The sequence below is a fragment of the Cetorhinus maximus genome, chromosome 18 (genome assembly GCF_964194155.1).
Source record: "Cetorhinus maximus chromosome 18, sCetMax3.hap1.1, whole genome shotgun sequence".
NCBI lineage: Eukaryota > Metazoa > Chordata > Chondrichthyes > Lamniformes > Cetorhinidae > Cetorhinus > Cetorhinus maximus.
The window spans coordinates 11321786-11348757 of NC_135896.1; the positions used below are offsets into that span (position 1 = coordinate 11321786).

A 26972-nucleotide genomic window follows, 5' to 3' on the forward strand; every position below is an offset into this window, starting at 1 on the left:
CTACCCTCCAATGTCAGCTGTGGTTCAGTGGGTAGCACTTTAGCCTCAAGAGTCAGAAGGTTGTGGGTTCACTCCAAAGACTTGAGCACACAATCTAGATTGACATGCCAGTGCAGAAGTGAGGGAGTGCTGCACTGCTGAAGGTGCCATTTTTTGGGAGGAGACCTTAAACTGAGGCCCATCTGCCCCCTCAAGTGGGCATAAATGATTCCATGGCACTATTCTGAAGAGGAGCAAGTGCCTTGATAATATTTAATCCTCAATTCACATCAGTAAAAGCAGATTCTCTCATCATTATCACCTTATTTTTTTTGTGGGGGATTGCTGTCCTCAAAATGTATTTCATAAATTACAACAATGGCTACATTTCAGTATGTCATTGGCAGTAAAGCACACTGGGACATCCTGAGGTTATGGAAGGTGCTATAGAAGTACAAGTTCTTTCTTTCTTTACATGTAAGCCTAGAGCCAATCAGTACCAGGGGCTTTCAAATCTCATAGACTATCACATCCAAGTCCATTCCTATCTTCTCCCATATCTGCAGACAGTCACTTCCTGACAGGGCATCTCTGAATATTGCATTGTCACAGAACAAAGGACAGTGAAAGATACTGACCGAGACGCTCCTTTATAATGAATAGGACGACGACATTCAGAGATAGATGAACAGGCCAGCAAGCTGGAGTCGAACATAAATCCTCCCCATCTATAGCAGTTAAAAGCCTCTGTGCATTGACCCTGCTGCATAACTCGTATGAAGCAGATAGTAATTCACCTCATTCTAATCACAACTGCCTGTACACCAAGAGATCACTAGGTTGTCTTGATCCTCCAACTCGCAGGTTTGATTTATTCCACCACCTTCAAAAATATTAAAAGTCAAAGTCTGGTTCCTTTCCCTGCCCTGTCACCCCAAGTCACTCAAAGTTTCTGATGCACATGATTACAAAGTGCACCAGTCATGTCAGTTGTAGCTCAGTTGGTAGCACCATCTCCCAAGTCAGAGACTTGAGCACAAGGGCAATTAGGACTGGGCAACAAATGCTGGCAAAGGCAGCAACACCCACATCCCATGAAAGAATAAAAAACAATCTAGGCTGACACTCCACTTTAATACTGAGGGAGTGCTGCACTGTTGGAGGTGTTGTTTCTCAGATGAAACACAAAACCGAGGCCCTGTATGCTCTCTCAGCTGGATGCAAGAGATCCCATAACACTATTTCAAAGAAGAGCAGGGGAGTTATCCCAGCCAATATTTATTCGTTAATCAACATCACATGGGTACATGAGGTGTTCAGACAGGTAGGACCCTTGTATTTTCAGTCAGCTGCATCCTACTTGTAGGATGGACTGGAATCACTACACCCAACTCTCACTGCTGGCTTCAAGCGCTACATCCCAGCTCACCATCTCAGCTGACAGGCAAAATGTAGTAGGGGGGGAACTGATGAACATGACACCACCTGGGCGATGTCTTCCTTGACAAAGATAACGGTCAGGATGGAACGATTCCATGCAGCTCAAATGACCACCATGTTCTGGACCAAAGTCATGCCACACCATATTGCATGTGGTGGGATCTGTTATGACGTGGCAGATGACGTGTGCCAGGTGGACCAAATCCACAGGAGAACCTTGGCCATGCTATCACAACAGTTTTGCGATTTGTTGTGACAAGACGTGTGCACTAAATTCAGAACTAATGAGTCCACCAAGACCTTTAGAGGTTTTAAAAAATAAATTTAAATATTTATTAGCAAAATAAAAGATTTCAAGCACATACATTAGACTATAATTATTTATAGTAACACTGTAACTCCTAAGATTCCTAATTAACCTGACTCCCAGTTGCACTTTGCTCTAAGGCAACAGTCCAAAATAGATTTTAGATTTAAAAAAACAGCAAGTTAACACAGTACCCCCTTGACAGTGGAATTCCAAATGGCTTTCTTTAACATTGGTTACTGGACACAACAGACCTATGCACAAATGGCTGGAGGCTACTTTAAGGCTGCTGCTCCTGTTAGATCTTACATGGCCCCCAACATGGCCTTTCATATGTTTCTCTCTTTTTATATTTAAATTCTATTGTTCCATGTGTCTTTGGAACTGTACTTTTCCCATAATATAAAAACTTTCATGTTGCCAATATTGTCAGTAACCTTTGGAAAAAATAAACACACTGCTTAGCCTTGCTTATCTGGCTAGTTGTAAACAGGCTAACATCCCTTTGAAATCCAAACAATCCCTTCATTTATTTAAAAGTGCAAATTCCCTTCACACCTTACATGTTAAGACAGCATCCATGTTTACTCATTAGCATTTCAAGTATATTCCTACACCTAGCTTCCTTTGATAATTTCAAGCTTGTAGTCTACCTGACTCCAAATGTAATTAAACCACACAGACAGAACTATCTACACTCACACCCAATAAAACTACTTTACAACAAACCAGAAAAATCACAGAATACACAATTTTAATGGCACAGGAAGAGGCCTTTGGAGCCCATCGCGTCTGCACCAGCTCTCCAAATGAGCATTATGACCTAGTGTCATTCCCCTGCCTTTTCCCCATATCCTTGCACATTATAATACAGAGATAAAAACAAAGATAAAAACAAAAAACTGCGGATGCTGGAAATCCAAAACAAAAACAGAAACAGAAATACCTGGAAAAACTCAGCAGGTCTGGCAGCATCGGCAGAGGAGAGCACAGTTGACGTTTCGAGTCCTCATGATCCTTCAACAAAACTAAGTAAAAATAGGAAAGGGGTGAAATATAAGCTGGTTTAAGGGGGCCCCTTCGCCCCCCGCCCCCCCACCTTAAACCAGCTTATATTTCACCCCTTTCCTATTTTTACTTTGTTCTGTTGAAGAGTCATGAGGACTCGAAATGTCAACCATGCTCTCCTCTGCCGATGCTGCCAGACCTGCTGAGTTTTTCCAGGTATTTCTGTTTCTGTTTTTGTCCTTGCACATTATGCCCTCTTGAATGCCTCAGTTGAACCTGCAAGTGCCACACTTCCAAGCAGTGCATTCCAGACCTGAACCATTTGTTGTGTGAAAAAGTTTTTTCTCACGTCACATTTGCTACTTTTGCAAATCACTTTAAATCTGTGCCCTCTCGTTCTTGATCCTTTTACGAGCAGGAACAGCTTCTCCATGACTATTCTGACCAGCCCCTCACAATTTAGAACATCACTATCAAATCTCTTCTTAGCCTTCTTCTCTCCAAGGAGAACAGTCCCAACCTCTCCAATCTGTCCTCATAGCTGAAGTTTCTCATCTCTGGAACCATTCTTGTAAACCTCTTCTGCACTCTCTCCAATGTGTTCACATTCTTCTATGGTGTGGCACCCAGAGCTGTACGCAATATGCAAGCTGACGTCTAATGAGTGTCTTATATAAATTCTGCATAACTTCCCTGCTCTTGTACTCTATACCCCTATTAATAAGGCCCAGGATATGCTTTATTAACTGTTCTCTCCACCTGTCCTGCCACCTTCAATGATCTATGCACATATCTATATCACCAAGTCTTTTGTTCCTGCACCCCCTTCCAAATTTCACCTCTTATTTTATATTATCTGTCCATGTTCTTCCTACCAAATTTCTTTCATAACAGGTCACCCTCCTCTCTATTGCTGGGAAGATCCCGACTTCTGAACAGGCTTGTACCCACCATCACAGAAGAAAACGTCTTAGAGAGCCAACCTGGTTGCAGAGCAAACAGAGACAACACAGACATGGCGTTTGTACTTAGACAATTAAAAGAAAAAAGTGCCATGAGCAAAGTAAAGGCCTTTACGTCACTTTCGTAGACCCCGCCAAGGCATGCGACACCAAGTAAAGACTGACTTTGGAAAATCCTTGAGAAACGAGGATGCTCACCCAGGTACCTGGTCATGGTGAAGCAGTTTCATGAAAATCAGCACAGACAAGTCAAGCACAACAGCAACCTCTCGAATCCCTTCTGAATCTCCAGTGGTGTGAAGCAGGGATGTGTGTTAGCCCTAACCTTATTCAACATCATCTTCAGCACGATGCCACAGCAGGCAATGGAAGACCTTAAATGAGTGAGCTGACATAGGCTTCCGGACTGACGGAGGTCTTTTCAACCTCAGATGTCTCTAAGCTCACACAAAGATACAAGAAAAACTCGTCCGTGAACTTTTTCTTTCGCTGATGACTGCGCTCTCCTGGCCCACAGTGAGTCAGGCCTGCAACGCAAAACAACGCGTTTTTCCGAGGTTCACAGCTCTTCGGACTAAAGATTGGTTTAAAGCCTGCACCCCAGAGGAGAATATAGACCACTAAGCATTGTCATCGAGGGAATCAAGCTGAATGCCATTAAGCAATTTATCTATTTAGGGAGCGTCATCTCGTTTGATGCCACCATAGACAAGGAAGTGGACTACAGGCTTTCAAAGGAAACAGCACATTCGGCAGACCCTACAAACGAGTGTGGAGCAACCAGAGCTTCAGAGCACAGACCAAACTCAGTGTACAAAACCTTAGTCCTTACCACTCTTCTGTATGGGGTTGAGCTATGGGTCCTGTACCGCTGTCATGTACGCCTTCCAGAGCACTTCCATCAGTGCTGCCTCTGCAGCACCTTCAAGGTCTGCTAGTAAGACCACATCACAAACACTGAAGTCCTGGAAACAGCCAACATCACCAGCATCAAAGCCATCTTTCTGCAAAGCCAACTGTGTTAGGTGGATCACGTTGCCTGGATGTGCGACAGTCACCTGCCTAAGGTCATGTTGTACGAAGAGCTGACCACCAGTAAAGAGAATAAAGCAGCCCCACACAAACCTTTCAAAGGCTCCCTGAAGTCGTTGCTCTCTTGGTGCCACATCAACCATCGCCAGTAGGAAGCGCAGACCCTAGACCGTGATGCCTGGAGATGCCACATCGGAAGTGCTACAGACACCTTTGAGAGAGTGAGTGAAGAGCCAGCATGAAAGAGAAAAGGAGAAGGATGGGCCCAATTGTACCCAGCAGCAACTACACCTTCGCCTGCACCCATTGTGGGAGAATCTTGTTTAGGCCTGGCTAGCTAACAGAGGGCCTGCAAACAATGAGTACAACCTTCCTAAAAATCTTCGTCTGCAAAGAAATGCCAAGAACAATCAACAGATTATCTTGTCATTATCACATTGCTGTTTTTGAGAGCTCGCTGTGCACAAATTGCTGGCTTTTCCCCCTACATTACAGCAGTGACTAACTGTTAGTGACCAAAGGGGGTTTAATTTAAACAGCCCTGATTTCTCCTCACTACCCGTCCTTCCCTCCTTTACATCGGGGAGATCAAACGCAGACTGGGTGACCGCTTTGCTGAACACCTTTGCTCAGTCCGTAAGCATGGCCCAGACTTTCCTGTCGCTTGCCATTTCGACACACCACCCTGCTCTCATGCCCACATGTCCACCCTTGGTCTGCTGCATTGTTCCAGTGAAACCCAACGCAAACTGGAGGAACAGCACCTCATCTTCCGACTAGACACTTTACAGCCTTCCAGACTTAACATTGAATTCAACGACTTCAGACCACGAACTCTCTCCTCCATCCCCACCCCCTTTTTTAATCCATTTTTTACTTTTATTTATTTTTACTTTTTTATTTATTTCTTTTATTTCTTTTATCCCCAATGCCCTCCTGCCGACCCCAACACAGGGCCATCTGTCGCCTTTGTTTCTATGTTGTGCTTTCACAGAGCACTGATCCTTGTTCTCCTATTAACAGGTTCTGCTATCTTACCTTTATGCCACTATCAGCACCTCCTTTGGTCTTCACCACTACCTTAAACCTTCCCTTTGTCTTTTGTCCATGACATCTTTGTCAATCTCTCCTGAGCTCCCGCCTATCCCTGGCCTTCTATTTGGCTCCACCTGCTCCGCCCCCTCAAACAGTGTAAAATCCATCACATTTCGACTTCTCTTTTGCTCTGAAGGAGAGTCTTACCGACTTGAAATGTTAACTCTGTTTCTCTCTCCACAGGTGCTGTCAGCATTTTCTGTTTTTATTTCCGATAAGAGACATTTGATAAGGCATATTTTTGGAGCGGAGAGCGCAAGACAGAGAAGGATGGGGGTGGTGGGAAACAGAACCAAACCAGCAAAGGAACAAGACCCTGCCTGAGATCCCATCAAAGGGCAGAAAATTTGGCCTGCCTTTACCCATCTATTTGAAGAACCAAGCCAGGTTTTCACTGCAGGGGTTCCACTGCACTTTGACTGGAGTGAAACCAGAGAAACCTGCTACTACAAGCAGCAAACCACTGCGAATCCATCTTCATAAACTTGCAACCTCTATTTCTTCAAAAAGGAATCACAGTCCTGCAACATTTCCTGCACTCTATTACCCTATCACATACCTTAATCATTATCTCACTATTTGTTAACAAGAGGTTTACAGCTTTGCCTGATGTTCAAAATGGTGTGCATTCTGATGAAGCTTTCAAGCAGCACAAGCACATTGATATGATAAAACAAACCAGGATGCTCAAACAGATTTTTTTTTAAATGTACTCACCAAGTGAGCTAACTATTCAGATTGGAGAATAAAACTCTCTTCTACTTTTGACATCCATGTCTGCATTAAGCACTCCTAAGCCATTTATAAGGTGCCTTTGATCCATAATAAATCTCCTTCCCATTCCTAATCAACCTAATCACGTTCTCAAAAATTCACCCCTTCCCGCAATACATCCATGTGTCATTTTCATCACAAAATAAAAACAGAATTACCTGGAAAAACTCAGCTAGTCTGGCAGCATCGGCGGAGAAGAAATCAGTCAACGTTTCGAGCCCTCATGGCCCTTCGGCAGAACTGAAGCATAGTTTCAACAAGGGAGAAATATAAATTGGTTTAAGGTGGGTGGGGGGGAAGAGACACATTGAGGGTGTGGTGTGAGCAGATAATCAAAAGATGTCAGAGACAAAAGGGTCAAAGAGGTGTTGAAGGTGGTGGTCTTTGTCTGAGAAAAGTGCTAATTAAGAATGCAAGACAGGATATTCAAAGTACAGCTCTAGTGGGGGTGGGGTGGAAAGACTAAAGGTTTTAGTTTTAGATTTAAAAATAATGGAAATAGGTGGGGAAAGAAGAATCTATATAAATTATTGAAAAAAAAGGCGGGTGGGGGGGGAAAAGAAACGGGGTGGGGATGGGGGGAGGGGGAGTTTAAGATCTAAAGTTGTTGAATTCAATATTCAGTCCAGAAGGCTGTAAAGTGCCTAGTCGGAAGATGAGATGCTGTTCCTCCAGTTTGCGTTGGGCTTCACTGGAACAATGCAGCAAGCCAAGGACAGACATGTGGGCAAGAGAACAGGGTGGAGTGTTAAAATGGCAAGCGACAGGGAGGTTTGGGTCTTTCTTGCGGACAGACCGCAGGTGTTCCGCAAAACGGTCGCCCAGTTTGCGTTTGGTCTCTCCAATGTAGAGGAGACCGCATTGGGAGCAACGAATGCAGTAGACTAAGTTAGGGGAAATGCAAGTGAAATGCTGCTTCACTTGAAAGGAGTGTTTGGGCCCTTGGACGGTGAGGAGAGAGGAAGTGAAGGGGTAGGTGTTGCATCTTCTGCGTGGGCATGGGGAGGTGCCATAAGTGGGGGTTGAGGAGTAGGGGGTGATGGAGGAGTGGACCAGGGTGTCCCGGAGGGAACGATCCCTACGGAATGCCGTCAAGGGGGGGTGAAGGGAAGATGTGTTTGGTGGTGGCATCATGCTGGAGTTGGCGGAAATGGCGGAGGATGATCCTTTGAATGCGGAGGCTGGTGGGGTGATAAGTGAGGACAAGGGGGACCCTATCATGTTTCTGGGAAGGAGGAGAAGGCGTGAGGGAGGATGCGCGGGATATGGGCCGGACACGGTTGAGGGCCCTGTCAACGACCGTGGATGGAAAACCTCGGTTAAGGAAGAAGGAGGACATGTCAGAGGAGCTGTTTTTGAAGGTAGCGTCATCAGAACAGATGCGACGGAGGCGAATTTTTTAAAATTTAAAAATTTTTTTTTTATTTCAGTGCAAGTAGAATAACAACCTCTACATCGCAATTTGCAGTACAAATCAGTGCCACAATGTACCTATTCACTCGGCAAGGAAAACATCAATTCCCTGCAGGCCACTGACAAAGAATTGCGTTCATTGGTCGCATAGCAAAGTGCTGAACACTTGGTTTTTGAAGCGATGGCAGAGCACTGCTAGAGTGAGCAGCACACATTGTGCTATTGTTGTTGAGAATCAATACATCATCAGAAACCATCAAACAGAAGAGTGCTGAGGCCAGAGAGGTGACGCAGAGTGGCAGCAAACAGACAGCCCGGACTCTGATATCCATAGAGTGGGAATGACCTTTCCGGCACCTGCATGTCACACACTCTTCCCGTGCTATATTGCCTCGTTGTTAATCGTGTTGAATTGCATTTCACTTTGGAAGATAGTAAAAAAAAATTAAATGGCTACAAGCAGTTTAAATAACTTGCAATTAAAATTGGTCCACTTTAGAAAGGGGCTGCATTGCTTACATTAAAAAAAGGCAAATCGTTTATTAATAAAATGCAATTAATGGAAATTTTTTTTTTTTGGAAAGCAGCATCACCTCAAGGAATATGACACATGCTTATTATCCCCAGCACTCCCTGAAGGATTTCTAATTTACACTAGGGGGAGGCGATGGCCTTGTATTGTCGCTGGACTAGTAATCTGGAGGCACAGGGTAATGCTCTGGATTATTAGTCCAGCGACATCCCCCCTACAGCAGATAGTGAAATCTGAATTCAATAAAAATCTGCAACTAAAAGTCTAATGATGACCATGAAACCATTGTCAATTGTTGTAAAAACCCACCTGGTTCACTAATGTCCTTTAGGGAAGGAAATCAGCCATCCTTACCTGATCTTGACTCCAAACTGAAAGCAATGTGGTTGACTCTGAAATGCCCTAGCAAGCCACTCAGTTGTATCAAGCCACTACAAAGTCAGAAAAAATGAAAGAAACTGGCATTGAAATCGGAAACAATAATGGCAATCTCAACCCTGTCGACCCTGTAAAGCCCTCCTTACTAACATCTGGGCGCTAGTGCCAAAATTGGGAGAGCTGTCTCACAGGCTAGTCAAACAACAGCCTGACATAGTCATCCTCATGGAATCGTACCTTACAGATAATGTCCCAGACACAACCATCACCATCCCTGCAGAGGTAGCAGCAGTGGTATACAGTCAGGAGGGAGTTGCCCTGGGAGTCCTCAACATCGACTCTGGGCCCCATGAAGTCTCAAGTCTTCATCAGGTCAAACATGGGCAAGGAAACCTCCTCCTCATTACCAAGTATCGCCCTCCTCAGCTGATGAATCAGTGCTCCTCCATGTTGAACACCACTTGGAGTATTACGACACAGCAGAGGGTAAATGCTGAGTTGTTCAACTCTCAGATGGAAACTTGAAACAACTGTCATAACCAATTTTCGCAATTTGTATGTTTTGAGATGCAGGCTTTGAATTCAGTTATCATAAGACCACTGAGTCTCGAGAGTGTTTTATAAAACTAAATTAAACATTTATTAATTAAAAGATTGTAAGCACATTCATATGTCTACAAACTATTACTATAATAACTTCTAAAAATCCCCTAATTAATCTGACACTCAGTTACACCTCCGTCAAGGCAACAGTAAAAAACAGATTTAAACAGGCCTCTAGCAACGTACACTCTGGGCAGTCACATTCAAAATGAGTTTCTTTCAGCTCTGGGTCCTTGCAGTCAGTGGTTTGAGGCTTACAGGCTGGAGGTTTTAGATCTGAGAATCCCTCTCCTCTTTACCAACAGCCTTCTCTTCCTTTATACATAGTTTCCTCTTTGAATGCAAATTTTTATTGTATCACTATGTCTTTTTAACTTTACCTCTTCTAATAATAAGACCCTTTCATAATACCCACTTTATTAGTAATCCTTGGGAAAAATAAACAAACACACTGTTTCTGAGCTTCACCTGGTTAGATGCAATATTTCGCTCCCTCTCTTTGAACACAAGCTGCACTTGTTTATTTAAAGAAAAATGAAAATTGCCCCCATGTTTACCTAATTAACATTTCAAATCTACTTCTCTTTCATATATCAAAGCCTCTTGGCCAGCTGGTTTTAATCCAATTAAGACACACACACAGATGGACACAGATACCACTAAACTCTATTTTAAAATGTCTATAATGTTATTGGAAATTATATCTTCTTGACATGGAGGAAGCACCAAGGGTGCAAAATGTACTCTGGGTTGGGGACTTCAATGTCCATCACCAAGAGTGACTCAGTAGCACCACCACTGACCGAGCGGGCTGAGTCCTAAATGACATAGCCGCCAGGCTGGGTCTGGGGCAGGTGGTGAGGGAACCAACAAGAGGGAAAAACATACTTGATCTCATCCTCACCAACCTATCTGCCACAGGTGTATCTGTCCATGACAGTATTGGTAGGAGTGGAGACAAAGCCTTGCCTTCAGATTAAGGATACCCTCTATCATGTGGCGTGGCATTACCATCATGCTAAGTGGGATAGAATTTGAACAGATCTAGGAGCTCAAGGCTGGGCATCCATGAGGTGCTGTGGGCCATCAGCAGCAGCAGAAATGTACTCGAGTACAATCTGTAACCTCATGGCCTGGCATATCCTCCACTCTACTATTACCATCAAGCCAGGGGATCAACATTGGCTCAATGATGAGTGCAGGAGGGCATGCCAGGAGCAGCACCAGGCATATGTAAAAATGAGGTGTCAACCTGGTGAAGCTATAACACAGGACTACCTGCGTGCCAAACAGCATAAGCAGCAAGTCATTGACAGAGCTACGCCTAGATATTTGTCCTTAAGTCTCTAGAGTGGGATATGAACCTACAACCTCCTGGTTCAAAGGCATGGAATGGGATAAGAAATCTTTGCAAATGTGCTGGTGACACTGAGACAGGTTGAGAATGGAACCATTAGTAGGCAGGGCCACAGAGGAACAGATGTGCTGAACTAAATCAAAGATAGATGCAGCAGAATTCAGAAAACAACAAAGTACCACAGCCACGATGGCCTGAAAGCAGGATACTGCAGGTGCTGGAAATCTGAAATAAAAACTGGAAAGGCCAGCGGTGGAAAGCCCGAGGCAGAGACAGAAGCCGACCAGTGCCAAACAGGCCAAGATAAAAGGCCTGCCTACGTTCCCATAATCATCTGTCCAATTCCCCAGATCAGATTAAGGCCTCCCCTCATCCTCACCCCTTAGCAACCCCTAACCCAGTTACCCGGTAACCACTTCATAAACAGAATTCACAACCTCTATAATAACATATAGAAGTCAATGAAAGGCTCATACATCTCTCAAAGTAAACATCAATTGAATAGGCACATGAAAAGCTATTATTCTCTTCAGTAGCTCATAAATTTGTCAAAATTAACAAACATCACTTGGATAGACATTGGGAGGGAAAGCATCCCCTTCAGAAACATGTAAATCTGTCAAAACCAAACTCATACAAAAACAGAAAATGCTGGAAAAGCTCAGCAGCTCTGACAGCATCTGTGGAAAGAGAAACAGAGTTAACGTTTCAAGTCCGTATGACCTTTCTTCAGAGCTACGGACAAGTAGAAATATGATGAAATTTATACAGTTTAAGTGGGGTGGAGGTGGGGGCAAAAGAGGTTGACAAAGGGAGTATTAATGGTAGTGGGAAGAGCTAAAAAGGTGCTGAGGGTGGCATTAAGGTAAGAAAGCAGAATCTGATAATGGCAGGACAAGGGTAAGCACTTGTGAAAGAACAACACGAACAAGTAACAGATGGCCCTCGTGGGGGTGGGGGGAGGAAAAAAGTGATCGAAAATAGGATAAAAAATGGGGATAAAACAATGAATAAATGAATGAAAATAAAAATGAATAATAAAAATAAGTAGATAAAAAAATTTAAATGAATTTTTTTAAAAAGGGGTGTAGGGAGAGGAGAGAGAGTTCATGGTCTAAAGTTGTTGACCTCAATGTTAAGTCCGGAAGGCTGTAAAGTGCCTCATCGGAAGATGAGGTGCTGTTCCTCCAGTTTGCGTTGAGCTTCACTGGAACATTGCAGCAGGCCAAGGACGGACGTGTGGGCATGAGAGCAGGGTGGAGTGTTGAAATGGCAAGCGACAGGGAGGTCTGGGTCACGCTTGCGGACAGACCAAAGGTGTTCCACAAAGCGGTCACCCAGTCTGCGCTTGGTCTCTCCAATGTAGAGGAGACCGCATTGGGAGCAGCGAACAGAGTAGACCAAATTCAAGGAGGTGCAAGTGAAATGCTGCTTCATCTAAAAGGAGTGTTTGCACCCTTGGACAGGAGGAGGGAGGAGGTAAAGGGGCAGGTGTTGCACCTTCTGCATTTGCATGGGAAGGTGCTGTGGGAAGAGGATTAGGTGTTGGGGCTGATGGAGGAGTGGACCAGGGTATCCCGGAGGTAACAGTCCCTATGGAATGCTGACAGTCGGGGGGGGGGGGGGTGCGTGGAGGTTGGTGGGTGAGGGGGAAGATGTGTTTGGTGGTGGCCTCATGCTGGAAATGGCAGAGGATGATCCTTTGAACGTGGAGGCTGGTGGGGTGAAAAGTGAGGACAAGGGGGACCCTATCATGGTTCTGGGAGGGAGTGGAAGGTGTGAGGGCAGATGGGTCGGACACGGTTGAGGGCCCTGTCAACTGCAGTGGGTGGGAAACCTCAGTTAAGGAAGAAGGAAGACATGTCACAAGTGCCGAAGCACCAAACTCACATTCCCCATGACAACTGAGTAATCAAACTCTGTACTATGGAATCCATTAGTGCTTATGAAGGCAGCCAAATGCTTATTCTTCTGTCAAAACTTTCAAACAGACAAACAGATAGCTGAGCTGATCTGCAGAGAATGAATTAAAGGAATGGGGAAAGTCTGAACAATTAGTTCTGAATCTCAGACTGGGTTAGGCTTTCAATATTGAACGATGCAGAATAGCGCTTCATCCACTGGATAACCTATCTAATGTATCTGAAGACTTTTCCACATTTACACGATTACTCTTTCACTTTTGAGCTTGCCAGTTGTCAGAAGTAACAACCTGGCGGCCACGTTATTTAATGGTCACTTACATTTTCCAATCACAGCACTATCATTACTCACTTTAGTAAACACAGATGTAACTCAGGCTATAGGATTTCATGACGAACAGTAAAGGATGCAACAATTTTTACTTCTACCTCCAATCCATGGTTCATGCCTTCACTCTGCAGGTGTCATTTAGGAGAGCTTCCAAAATGCAGCTGCCTCAAATGAAAATTCCAAATTCTGAAGTGTTCACTTCTACAACTGTGTGGGAAAGCCGCAGCGTGCTGGGTTCCCAAACTGCTCCCTTTCCCACTCAGGTGAGAATAGCCAGAGATGGAAACAGAAGTGGGACTTCCACCTTGTCCACTCAGTGGCCTGTTTTTTTCTAAATCCCAACTCCAAAATCCTGGCCTTAATCTCTCCTGCCTTCCACTCAGGCAAAGGCCTTCCCTTTTGTCCTTTTTCTCCCACTCTCCCCTTTCTCTGCTTCTGTATTTGCTTAAAATATATTACATCTCTAACTTTTCACAGTTCTGATGAAAGGTCAGATCTGAAACATTAACTCCGCTTCTCTCATCACTCGTGCTGCCTGACCTGCTGAGTATTACCACCGCTTCCGGTTCTTATTTCAGGTTTCTAGCATTCGCAGTATTTTGCTCTCCTACATTAACCATGTTTCGCATTGGGTCTTCATTACATTTTTAAGCTGAAATAAGGGACCACCATAGTTAACATCAATAGATAAGCACTGTCTGTGAGGTGTGACAACGTTCACCCTGAAAGACTCACAGTGCTGACATAATATTTCTAAACTCATCGCCTCTTGACCAACACTTGTGTGCCAGGAAAAAAAAAATGCAACTTCTGTCTAATCTTGTTATTTATTTTTGCAGATGACTATCATAAAGTGGTGAAATCTAAGCTCAGGTGAAAGCATCTCCATTGTGAAGCCCTGTCTCTACAGAGGTCACTCTCTTACAGTCATAGAAACTCTGTTGTTAAAGCATCACTTCCAATGTTCTCACTCTTCCTCCGTGTATAATGGCTCATGAAGGAGGTTCTAAATGAAGTGTTACATTGTGATGAATTCAACACCTTGGGCCAAATGAAAATTTCTAGAATGATCGACAATTTTAATAACTGAAATTCACATTTGAGAGCAGAGGGCAGCTGTGATGTCCCCCTCTCACATAAATATTTGGAAAAAACTGTTCTTGTTCCTCAGGTGTCAGCCTGGTTCAGTTGGTAACACTCTCATCTCGGACTCGGAAGGTAGGAGGATCAAGCCCCATACCCAAGGTGAGAGTACATAACCTCAGCTAACACTGCGCCAAGGAGTTGCTGCATAATTACTAGAAGTGCTGTTTTTCAGGTGAGAAGTTAAGCCATTTGCCCCAGTTGTTAAAGATGGAATTGCTGGTGTTCTCGCCAACATTCCCCCACATCAAAATCACATTAAACAGATTGACTGTTTTATGTTCATTAAAAAAAACAATGACAAACAGGGAAAGCTCCACTGGTGCATTCGGCCTGTTCAAGAGGTCTACTGTTCTATGAGAAACCTAGTTCTGACCTTACATAGCTTTGGATTGTGACCCCCTGATCCTCCCGGACTTACTTAGTTGAACATTTGCCTCGTTGTACTTTGTGGGGTGTCACTGTGTGCGAATTAGCTGTTAACATATTGCGATAATATTTGAAGAGATAAAACATGGGCATGAAGTACTTTGGGTCACCCTGGAGATGGTGTAGGTTTCCTTCTTTTCAATGCAGTTTCCATTTATATAATACAGCGGCTTTGATGTTAAAAGAGAGCCATTATATGTGTTTCTGTAATGGAAAGAAAAGGATGGGGACTGGATAGAAACTGACCCCATAGAGGAAGGAAAATCAGAAACAAAAGCACAGTTTGCTTTCTTTTGAAGATAACAATTATCTGACAAGTCACCTTTATTTCAAAGAAAAACGTGCTTCAATTTCTGCTCCACTAGGAGCGCCATCACCAGGTTATTGGAGAAAATACAGCTCCTATATATCAACTGTTTCAAGTTCATATTGACATCTTGTTATTCATGTTTATGCTCATTGCAGTAGTCAATTAGACAACTTAAAAGTGCATAGTATTCACAGGATGCCTAATTTCCCCGATAATTAAATGCAAACTATTTTTTAACATGCTGGCAGTGACATCAAAATAGTTTAACAACCTTATCTAAATGTTAAGGGGCATCACGGGAATGGAGATCACAAATAAATTCCTAAATAAAATCATTTATAAACTGGATAAAATGATTTATATCTAGTACTAGGCTCCTAGGGAAAAGTTACAGGCTAGAATCTAATTGAAGGGTTTTATAGAATCAGAGAATGGTACAGCACAGAACAAGAGCATTCAGCCCATTGTGCCTATGCTGGCTCTTTGGCTGAGCTGCCCAATTATTCATACTCCCGCTCACTTTCTCCATAATTTTTGTCCCTTCAGATACTTATCCAATTCTCTTTTTGAAAGTTATTATCTAATCTGCTTCCACCACCCTTTCGGCGCATTCCACATCATAACAACTCGCTGTGTTTCTTTTTAATTGGTTCATGGGATGTGGGCGCCACTGGCTGGGCCAACGTTTATTGTCCATCCCTAATTGCCCTTGAGAAATGAGTGGCTTTTGCTCGGCCAGTTCAGAGTCAACCACATTGCTATGGGTCTGGGCCACATGTAGGCCAGATTTCCTTCCCTAAAGGGCATTAGTGAACCAGGCGGTTTTTTTACGACAATCGACCATGATTTCACGATTGGTGGTGAGATTCGAACCCGGGTCCCCAGAGCATTACTCTGGGTATCTGAAATACTAGTCCAGTGACAATTCCACTATACCGCTGCCTCCCCATAAAAATGTGAGCAAAAATATGTTTCTTCATGCTGACAACCATACATCTGTACCCTCTGGCTACCAGCACATCTGCCACTGGACGTAGGTTCTCTTTATTTACTCTTTCAAAACCATTCATGATGTTGAACACTTCCACCAAATTTCCTCTTAACCTTCTCTGCTCAAAGGAGAACTACCTCAGCTTCCCCAATTTCTCCACACAACTGAAGTGCCTCATCCCTGGTAAATTCTTCTGCACCCTCTCCAAGGACCCAACATCCTCCCTATAGTATAGTGCCTAGAATTGAACAGAATACTCCAGCTGAGGCTGGATTACTTTTTTCCCCAAATTTCCCCACCCCAGACTTTAGGCTGACTGGCCTGCAGCTGCTGGATTTATCCATTTCCCCCTTTTCAACAGAGATGTAACATTTGCAATTCTCCAGTCCTCTGGCACTCACTGAAGCTCCTTAGGCAGCATCTTCCAAACCCACAACCACTACCATTTCCTAATTGGTCCCATCCTTCCTCTGAATACCCTTTTATTACCTCTGCCCTCTTAGTCTGTAAGAAACACAGCTCAAAAACTAATCGACAGATTTCAACCAAATATGGTACATAGAATCAGTATGACCCAAGGAAGAACTCATTAGCTTTTGGCGAAGATCCGGATCCTGGAATTTTTTGATGGATCCGTTAACATTGGGAGATAGTTCGAATTGACTTTTTTTTTTAAAAGAAAGTTGTAAGTTGTTTTACTTAGAATGTAATTGTAGGTTGCTTTATTTAGAATGTTGGTTGTTTTCGAATGTTGTGGATTGTCTTAGCTGCTGTGGCAGAATTTATCACAGCTGTCAAAATATGAGCAGAGTTTTCAGAGCAGGTTGTTGGATGTGGATTGGCCTGAAGCCTCCTCAGTAAGATGGAAGCACTTAATAAAAATATTTTTTTTCAACTTTGCAGTTACAGGGCATTAACCAGACCGGGAAAAGCCTTAAGGAAGAGCTGTATAATTGTAATGATGTTGAGTTAACACTGCGTGGTGGAGGTATGCACTCTACTGAGTGCCCTCTTCACTTATTATTTATGAGAATAGACTTTTGGGTTGCCTTTTATGTTAGCCAGTAATCTATTCTCATCATCTTACTTTCTACCTCTTATTTGTTTCTTAAATCTTGCCCGCACTTTCTATACTCAGATTGGTTCTCCACTGTATTATGAACCTTACATCTGTCAAGCCTCTTTTTTCTGTTTAATTTTAACCTTTATCTCTTCATTCATCCAGAGAGCCCTAACTTTGGATAACCTTACTTTCCCTCTCATGGAAAATGTGTTAACTCTATATCTGAACCATCTGCACTTTGAAGACCTCCCATTGTTCAATTGCTGTTTTGTCTATCAACCTTTGAATATAATCTACTGGGCCAGACCCTTTCCCTATTCGCTGAAGTTAAAAAATACTTGACTGGAGGAGGGTTAAGTTTATTTGTTCCTTGTCCTTTTCCATAACTTTTCTAAATCTGATACTATAATCACTGTTGTAGCAGCCTGGACAGCAAAAAGCTGACTGTATAACCCCATTCTGCCAACGCACAATACATTGCACTAATATCTGTCCGAGATCAGTACCAAAAGTGCAACTGCAGCTGGGGACGTGTCAGCAATACAGCAAATATGTATTAGAGTCAGGTAATAAAAGGAGATCTTCAAAACCAAATGTTATTCATATATTGCAACTTTCTTTTCAACCTCTGTACAACTTCCAAAGAGTTAGTTCCTTTGTGTGATAGACCTACAGAGTGTAGATGCTTTACATGGTAGTGTGAAGTGTAGGCCTAAAGCCTCGGGCTAGATTTTAAAAGCCACAGTTCTGGTGCCGACAAGTCAGTTGAAATATGATGTGAGGGTTTTGCATGCTGTGTAATACATGTTGGCATAGCACAAGCAATGATTGCTGATGAGGACCAACTGTGTTGAGAATTAGCGGTTTGAGATTATGGAGATGGAAAATCATGTTTTTTTGCAGCTTTTCCATTTTCAGAAATAAATATAGGAACTGTGTGATGGGATAGTTCATAGTTTAGTTCATAGTTGTGTTCTAATTGTCTCTTCCCTCCAATGTGCACACTTAATAGTTTTTTTTAAGAACAGGCAAAATTAGCAATTGAGAGTTTTAAATAATAAATCACCTTTATTAGCATTATTCGTAAACATTTAGGTTACAACTTTGGTACAATAAGGGAGAAGTTATGCCAAATAACAACCCACGGAGGATTTCGCAACCTGCTGGTTTTTTTACTGTCAGAATAAATTTAATAACTGCTCTTATTCACTCCAACAATGAATGAATTGCAGGGGCACTTAATTTGCGCATTTGACAAATGTTCGCCTCTTCATCCATCCCAAAGGTGAACGTGAGGTATTGCACTTCATCACAATAACATTTCAATAAACGTGGGCTTCCTCCACCAAGAGCTGACTAATCGCAGAGATTTCCCAGGAGGAAGGCAATCTTCATTAGCTGCTATAATGTGAAATTTATAATTTATAGGTCCTAGTTTTTTTTAAATAATATTTGCCTTGGCACAGGTTGTCAGGAAAACACCTTGCAAGGCAACTCAAGTCTCATCACTAGAGGGTTGCCAACACTAGTTGGGACATACTCCTGGTGCTGTCATAACATGATCTACTACCGCCAACCACCCCAATCACGTCATTGGTCAACCCTTACCATGCCCCGCCTTGCTACGCCAATTGGAAAGCAAATAGACGGTTCATTACCCAATTGGATGATTCCACCGTACCTCATGTCCGAGATCTTTTATAACTCACAAAAGTGTACAAAGAAAGTGTAAGGTGTAAGAAAGGGTGACAATGTTTATACGACAACTTCCATTTATACAGTGCCTACAATGTAGTAAAATCTTCACAGGAGCAATTATCAAACACGGTTTGACATGAACCACATAGGAAATATTAGGACAGATGACCAAAAGCTTGGCCAAAGAGGTAGGTATCAATGAGCAATATAAAGGAGAACAGGAGGTCAAGAAACTTAAGAAAAGGTTTCCTGAGCTTAGGGCTAATAGAGCCATGGATACATCACTTTTTAAAAACCATATTTGTTGGTGCTTGACTGTAATTCCCAAGCGTAATCTTAAAGACTTTGCTTAGACTATACTAACCCTCTGTTAATCCAAAAGAGAAAAGGCCCAAATTCTTCTCATCACCCTTAATAAAGACATCACCATCACTGGAGCAGTCACAAAGAAATCCCGGGGTCCTTGTACTGATGTTGGAGCAACCCACATCTACCCATGTTGAAGCCGCATTCTAGCCCCAGCAAATTTGCAGGGATGGGGTTCACTGAAACAATCAGGGTGTGGTGGAGCTGAGCCTGGGAGTTCTGCGGCGAGTAACTCACCTCCTGACTCCCCAAAGCCTGTCCACCATCTACAAGGCACAAGTCAGAAGAGTGATGGAATACTCTCCACTTGCCTGGACAAAGCAGCCCATTTGACTGACGCCTCATCCACTACCTCATACATTCACTCCCTCCACCACTGACGCACAGTGGCAGCAGTGTGTACCATCTACAAGATGCATTGCAACAACTCACTAAGGCTCCTTCAAATGCATCTTTCAAACCTTCGACCTCTATCACCTAGAAGGGAAGGGGCAGCAGATACATGGGAACACCACCACCTGCAAGTTCCCCTCCAAGCCACACAATCCCAACTTGCAACTTTATTGCCGTTCCTTACCTGTCTCTGGGTCAAAATCATGGAACTCCCTTCCTAACAGCACCCTGGGTGTATCTACATCATGTGAACTGCAGCAGTTCAAGAAGGCGGCTCACCATCACCTTCTCGAGGGCAATTAGGGATGGGCAATAAATGCTGACCCAGCCAGCGATGCTAACATCCCATGAAAAAATAAGTTAAAAAAAGAGGTCCTGTCTCATAACCTTCAAAACCTTTCTCAGGACAAATGCTGGGCTGAAGACTCATGTACTAGATCTTACGTGAGGTGGAGGATCTAGGTTCTGCCTCTAATTCCTCTTTTCACCCCCAAACCAGCCCACAGTGTGGGCAATTGACCAACTATTCATCCATCCACCCTACCTCACTGGAATTTCAGGCGAACTGCTCAGTCAGTAGCACTTTTGCCCAAGTCAGATGGTGGTAGGTTCAAAGCCCACTCCAGGCACCTGAACACAAAATTCGGGATGAGACTCCTGTGCAGTACTAATGTCATGCTGCCCTGTCTTTCAGGTGAAAAGTTAAAATGAAGACCCATCCTCCCTTCCAGGTGGGCATGAGAGATCCCTGGCACTATATAAGAGCAGGACAGTGACCTGGACAAAATTTAACACCCAATCAACATCACTAAAACAGATTTTCTGATCGTTCTCACATTGCTGTTTGTGGGAGTTGCTGTGCACAAATTGGCTGCCTGTCACCTACATTGTTACAGAATCATGCTGTGATTTTGAAACTCTCCTTTAACTCAAGGTAAAACGGAGTTGTTTGGAGGAGGGGATGGGACCTCCTACAGTATCTGCCCAGAAACAAGCCCCATGTGACCTTGCCACAGAGAAGAGGCCAGGTCAAATTTGTTGAAAGTAAGGTATAAGTTTTAACATCTTGACACAATAACTCACAGAGAAAGGGCAGTTGATTTTTGTAAGAACAGGGGTCCCAGTCAGATAAAGAGATCTGAAGAGGGAGACTGAAACAGGTGCTGCTGTGCCAAGCAGAGGAAAAGGACCATTTTCGGGTTAACCAACAAGCAAAGCACTTGCAAGAACACGTTCCCAGTTCGAAGAAACAAGGCTTCTGAAGAATTAAAGGCCATGGAATCAACAGAGGACATTTTGCTACTGGAAGTCCATTCAGTTATGCTCAGAAGATTGAGTGGAGACGGCTTTATTTAGAAGGACACTGGAAGATTCACCTTGGTGGGACACGGAGAAGAGACCCTGTTAAAGCCAGGAGGACTTTGGGACTTTAAAATAAATTACATTGAAAATGTGGTGTACTCTATAAGTGGGGTTTGTGTGTTAAATTATGGGGGATACCTTTTCTGTTGTTTAGTGTATTAGTTGCCTATAAGCAATGTTTAGTCTATGTTGATTTTAGCGTTTGTTACAGTAAGAGTCTTAGAACATTAAATCTTGGTGTTGGTCACTGGGAAGTTTATATCTCTTTTTAAAAGTTATTGGTCTCTGCAGAGATTGTAACACCATTACAAAGTGACTACACTTCAAAAGAATTTAATTTACTGGAAAGTGCTTTGGGATGTCTTACGATTATGAAGGGTGCTATATAAATACAAGTCTTTCTTTTTATCCCCCTGCCTTCTACTCAAATGAGCATTATTAATGGATCAATAATGAAAGCAAGTGTCAGTAGCCTATTCATCACCTTGCTAGCGTCTGCCCTCAATCAACATCACAGTCTGCCCTGCAGGAATAGGAAGCCTATCCCACCCCAACATCCAATTGCTTTCACCAACTGATATTGGCCATGGCTAAGTTGGTGGCACTCTCACATCTTAAGTCTGACGCTTTGTAGGTTCAGAGGCTCGAGCACAAAAATCTAGACTGACACTCCACTACTGAGGGAGTGCTGCACTGTTAGAGATGCAATTTTTCAGATGAGACTTTGAACTGATGTCCCACCTGTCCCCTCAGCTGGATATAAAATGGCACTAATTCAAAGACCTGCCAATATTTATCCTCAAATCAACCAACCAACATCACAAAAACAAATTAACTGGTCATGATCACATTACTGTTTGTGGGAGCTTGCTGTGCACAAATTTGCTGCCACATTTCCTACATCACAACAGTGACCACATTTCAAAACGTACTTAACTGGTTGTAAAGCACTTGAAATGCCTGAAGGTCATAAAAAGGTGCTATATAAATGCAATAAAAACAGAAAATTCTAGGAATGCGCAACGGGTCTTGGAGAGGGAAACATTTAACGTTTCAGGTCAGAGACATTTCATCAGACAAAAGCCAAACTTGTTGAGTATTTCCATCATTTCCTGTTTTTACTTCAGATTTCTAGTATCTGCAGTATTTTGCTTTTCTATATGAATGAAAGTTCTTTCTCAATACAGAACAGAGAGTAAACTTGGGACCTCCCTACTTTGCACAGTTCATTTCTCCAGGCTGTGCCTTCGTTCAAACCCACTGATGAGAAATCCAAACACAAATGGTTCAACGGGAAAAGCAAAATAAGCCACTCAACACCATAAGGTTTCAGCGATGGTGCGATTTCCTTTGCTTACGGCAGTTTATCACATCTTATCTTAGCAGCAGTGCAGTCAGTGAAGTTTTTCACTTTCTCCTTATGGTAAACATTCAGCAAATATAATTTGGAATTGTTAGTTGGATGCCATTCAACTGAGCAGCACTTGAGCACAAATTAGTCAACCACTATTGGCCTTCTCCCAATGCATGTGTATAATTAGTACACTGCACATCGTCAAGAGGTCACAATCCTGGAGCTCCCTACCTAACAGCGCTGAGGGGGCACCTTCACCACAATAACTACATCAGTTCAAGTGGATCAAGAGTGTCAGCTGTGGCTCAGTTAGTAGCACTCTTGTCGCTGAGTCACAAGCTTCCGGTTTCAAGTCCCACTTCAGGGACCTGAGCACAAAAATCAAGGCTGACACTGTAGTGCAGCACCAAGGGAGTGCTGCACTGTTGGGGGTGCCCTTTTTCAGATGAGGCTTTAAACCATCTGCCTGCTCAGGTAGGTGTTAAAGGTTCCCTGTTGTATTTTGAAGAAGAGCAGCAGATTTATCCCTGGTCTCCTGGCCAATATTATCCTTAAACCAACATCAGAAAAAACAAGTTATCACAATGCTGTTGGTGGGAGTGCAAATTGGCTGCCATGTTTTCTACATTACAACACTGTCTATACTATCCCGAAACTCCTGCATAGGGATACATGACTGGGCTTCACTGTGAGGGCCCCGTTATTCATTATACCGTTGACACTCAAAGTCAAAGCTTGTGAATAAAACACTCACTCACTCCACCACTGGCAGCAGTGTATACCACCCACAGGAGGCCCTACAGTGAATCGCCAAGGCCCCTTCAACAGCACCTCTCAAACCTGTAACTTCTAACATTTAAAAGAACAAGAGCAGCAGGTGGATGGGGACACCATCACCTTCAAGTTCCTCTCGAAACCCATCTCGACTTGGAACTGTATCACCGTTCCCTCACTGTCACCAGGTCAAAAGCCTAGAATTCCCTTCCTAACAGTACTGTGGGTGTACCTGCACCACACAGACTGCAGCGCCACCATCTTCTCAAGGACGAATGGGGTTAGATCATTGTTACAGTGAGCAGCTATGATATTACAAATTTTTGGAACACTATTCTAAAAGTTACATTTTTTAAGACCTTGAACGGAGTTGAAAGACTATTTTTCAAAATGGGCTCTGAGGGTCACATGACTTTCCTTCCAGGCTGGAATTCCTTCATCCTCAGACATATATTTTAAAATGGGTATTCCAAAAGAGTAAACAGAAATTCATTGACTTCATGGTTTTTCCCTCCAAACACAAAAGACGCTAACTGATAAGCCTCTGTATAGCATGGACCACCTTGACCCTCTTGATCACTACAGCGGGTAAGGTGACTTCGGATAACTGTAATGGAATTACCATTTGCCTTATATGGAACAATGACTCAGCGTGACAGCAGCCATGTTTGCACACAAAAGGCAGAAAGCTGCCGAGGGGCAGAACCATCTTGGCGATCCACCTTAGGAAGCTTCAATCCCGAGAGGGAGAGGGGGAAGGAGACATCCCAAAACAGCTAATGGTCTCCTGTAAGTAATTGGGCAGCTAAAAGTCCTTTCTCTCCTCCCTGTAAACCTGATCTCGCCTACTAAGCCCGCTCGTTAAAGCAACCTCTGGCAATTCGACATTGGAAGCCATTGCAGCTGCAGAGCCAACCTCAAAACCTTCACTTCAGACAACACAACTTCGACTTCAAAACATATTAAGCCTGCACCAAAATAGACTGAATTTAAGTCACATTTATATGTATCGTTTAATCTTCATTCGAAATTAATCTTTGTGTATGTGTTTTTAACTTTACCTTTTCTTAAGTAACTTCCACAGTAATGGGGTGAACTTAATTAATTTTTTCATTTTTAAGTAAACAAAGGCCTTACTGCTGGGTTATTCCAAATTGGATTATTCATTTCAAGGATCAAATATACACACTCGCATACAAATACATTGTTCACAGGCGACTTTAGGGAAATATCATTTAAAGTATCCATGACCCAATAAGTGTTGGCTATACTCACATCCCATGAACAAAAAAAAAGCCACTTGAATGAGATGCAGAAGGGTTACTGAAGCCTATGAAACAGCAAGCAGATGACATTTGTAAAAAGGTTAAAAACTGGAGGAGTGGGGGAAAGAGGGTACGTTAAAGTTTGGAGTGGATGAAATAGAAGGGCTCTTTATTTGCAGAACTTAAGAAAATTCAAGGATGAATCCACTGTTACGAACCTGTTCAGGACCGTTAAAATTGAAAGAGAAATCTGAACAAGCAATGATTAGCTGAAAGAACTTACCACAAGATTTCATGCTTTTACTGTATATAAAAAGAATTAATCAAAGCGAGCACTATTAACACTATAGTTTATAACTACTTTTACTATGAACTTAGTTCCGCTTTTTACTTCCCCCAAGAGTTCTCTTATACATTACAAGAATCTTGAAGGTTCATTCACTTCTTAGGGACCAACCCAAAGGTATGCCACAGCCCTCTGGAATTCACTTTGATTGTCCTTAGTGTTTCAGCTCTTCTCCAAGATAAGATTTTATGAAGGTCCTTCCATTAGCTTTTTGGCTAAGCAAACCTATAGCTTTTCTTTAAGAACTCATGACTGTGGATGCCTCAGTCGCTTGTTCTGGTTGTCAGTAAATGCCCAAATGCCATCGCACAGCCTTCCAAGCTAACTCTGCTGACTGCTTTCTGTCACACGGCACTGTGAGGACCACTAGCTTCAAACTGGAGTGAATCTTCCAGCTTGTTTTCCCCTCATGAATTCCAACCAGAGCTCAAGCCCCATCCATATTGCACGCAATGAACGATAAAGCTAGCATTTTCTCTGCTTAAATGTAGGCCTGACTAACATTCTTCTCCTTTAGCTTTCTCAACCAGTGAGCTGCAGTCAACACCAAACCAAAGCTGAAACTGCCTTCTGTGAAAAACCTCCAGCTAAATTAAACAAAGGAACCTTCTAACCCCCAAAGTCCACCTCCATGACAAATTGGCATGCTTTGGGGCGTTCTCAAACAGAAATGTAAACTAATTATTTTACCTTCAACAACTGCGATTCTGTAACCCATATGAATAATTTATGTTGCTAATAGAGTTTATGACCCTTTTTCAGAATTTCTGTTCCTTTCAAGGAATTGCCTTGTTGACCAGCTATCCCCAACCTCTTTTCATTTGGGAACTACATACATAATTTAAATACTTTATTGAAGTAAGGGTAGACCTCCTGGCTCCATTAAGCTATGATAGAAGACCCCTATTGTTTATTGCTTTCACACCACTACCTTCTTAAGATAAGCGAAGGTTAGCTTTCAATTGTAATTAATGCCAAGCTTGTTTGAATTGCATTCATTTGAGATGCATACCAGTTTCTTAAATTGTAAGAAGCAATTAACAATTTTTTAACAGTTGGTTAACAATTTGATTGCCAAAGCCAAAAGTTATATTCTAAAACATGTAAAATTATAAACCAGATTTTCACAATACCACCCCTTCGGAGTTCACACAATCATTGCGCTAACAGTCTAAAGGTAGGCATCTGGAAACACCTCGTGCTTTATCCAGGGCCAAGATCAAGATGGATCTTGTCATATGGCACAGCACAGAAATTCCGTGTCAAACAAAGCCAAGAACTTCTCCTTCCAATCCCACTAAAATAAAACTGCTTGATAAAGCATACTTTATCCCACAGTAGAAATGCAAACCATGGATATGACTCATAGGATAGAATCAAAAAACTGTGCAGTATGAAAGGTTATTTGGTTCATTGTACCTGTACTTGCTCTCTGAACAAGCTATCCAGTTAGCTCATTACCTTACCATGTAGCAAAGGGGGAGGCCATTTGGCCCACTACACTTGTGATAGCTCCCTGAAAAGTTATCCACACAGTTTATCCCCCTTCCCATAAATACATGTAATTAGTTTATGTTCAAATATTTATCCAGTTCCATTTTAAACAATATTAAACCCTCACAATCCTTACCTCTCACTATCTAGCTGAGGTATTTGTCAGAGGAATACTATAACAGGATCCTGATAGTGCGGCCTCCACCAGTCCCACTCTAAACACAAATCTTTTCAAGATCTGTTCTGCTAAAGGATCATGAGGACTCGAAACGTTAACTCTTTTCTTCTCCGCCGATGCTGCCAGACCTGCTGAGTTTTTCCAGGTAATTCTGTTTTTGTTTTACAAATCTTTTCATCCTATTTTACTTTGGTGAGTGAGTCCCACATCAAAGTCTCCGTCAATGCTGTTTTCAAAGCAATCAACAGGAGGAGCACCAGAGCAGCCCAGTGACAACATTCCCTTCGATTTCCTCTTTCCCTCCCTCCTACCAGCTCTCATCCACAGGTACTTCTGGGACCTCTGTTCAAAACTAGGCCCACAGGCAACATACATCCAACAACATAGCCTGATTCCAAAGTTCTTCACCATCTTCAGACCAAAATGCTTTACAGGAAGTCACAGACCAACTTAAGATGCAACAGGCACAACCAGCACTGAAGATTTGGACTTACCTGTGATTTGACAGTCTCGTATTCTTCCGTCCCATACTCTGTCCTCTTGAGTGAGGTCATGTAGTCAAAACTGATGACTGCAGTCTGAAATTAAAATGACACAAAAGGTTCTTTAACAGACTTATTACCTTTTTCGATACTCCACTGTTCACCCCGGGCAGGCAGGTTTACTGGGGTGT

The 26972-nt window shown here is 42.9% G+C and overlaps 1 protein-coding gene across 5 annotated transcripts in view; it reads right to left on the bottom strand.

Moving 5' to 3' along the window:
- The window catches only part of adck1 (aarF domain containing kinase 1), a 509921-nt gene that overhangs the window by 433792 nt on the left and 49157 nt on the right, over positions 1–26972 (bottom strand). For all 5 annotated transcript variants that reach the window (XM_078562076.1, XM_078562073.1, XM_078562077.1 and 2 more), the window contains one exon: positions 26794–26877. In XM_078562076.1, the coding sequence (XP_078418202.1) occupies positions 26794–26877 (84 nt within the window). The remainder of the gene's footprint in view (positions 1–26793; positions 26878–26972) is intronic.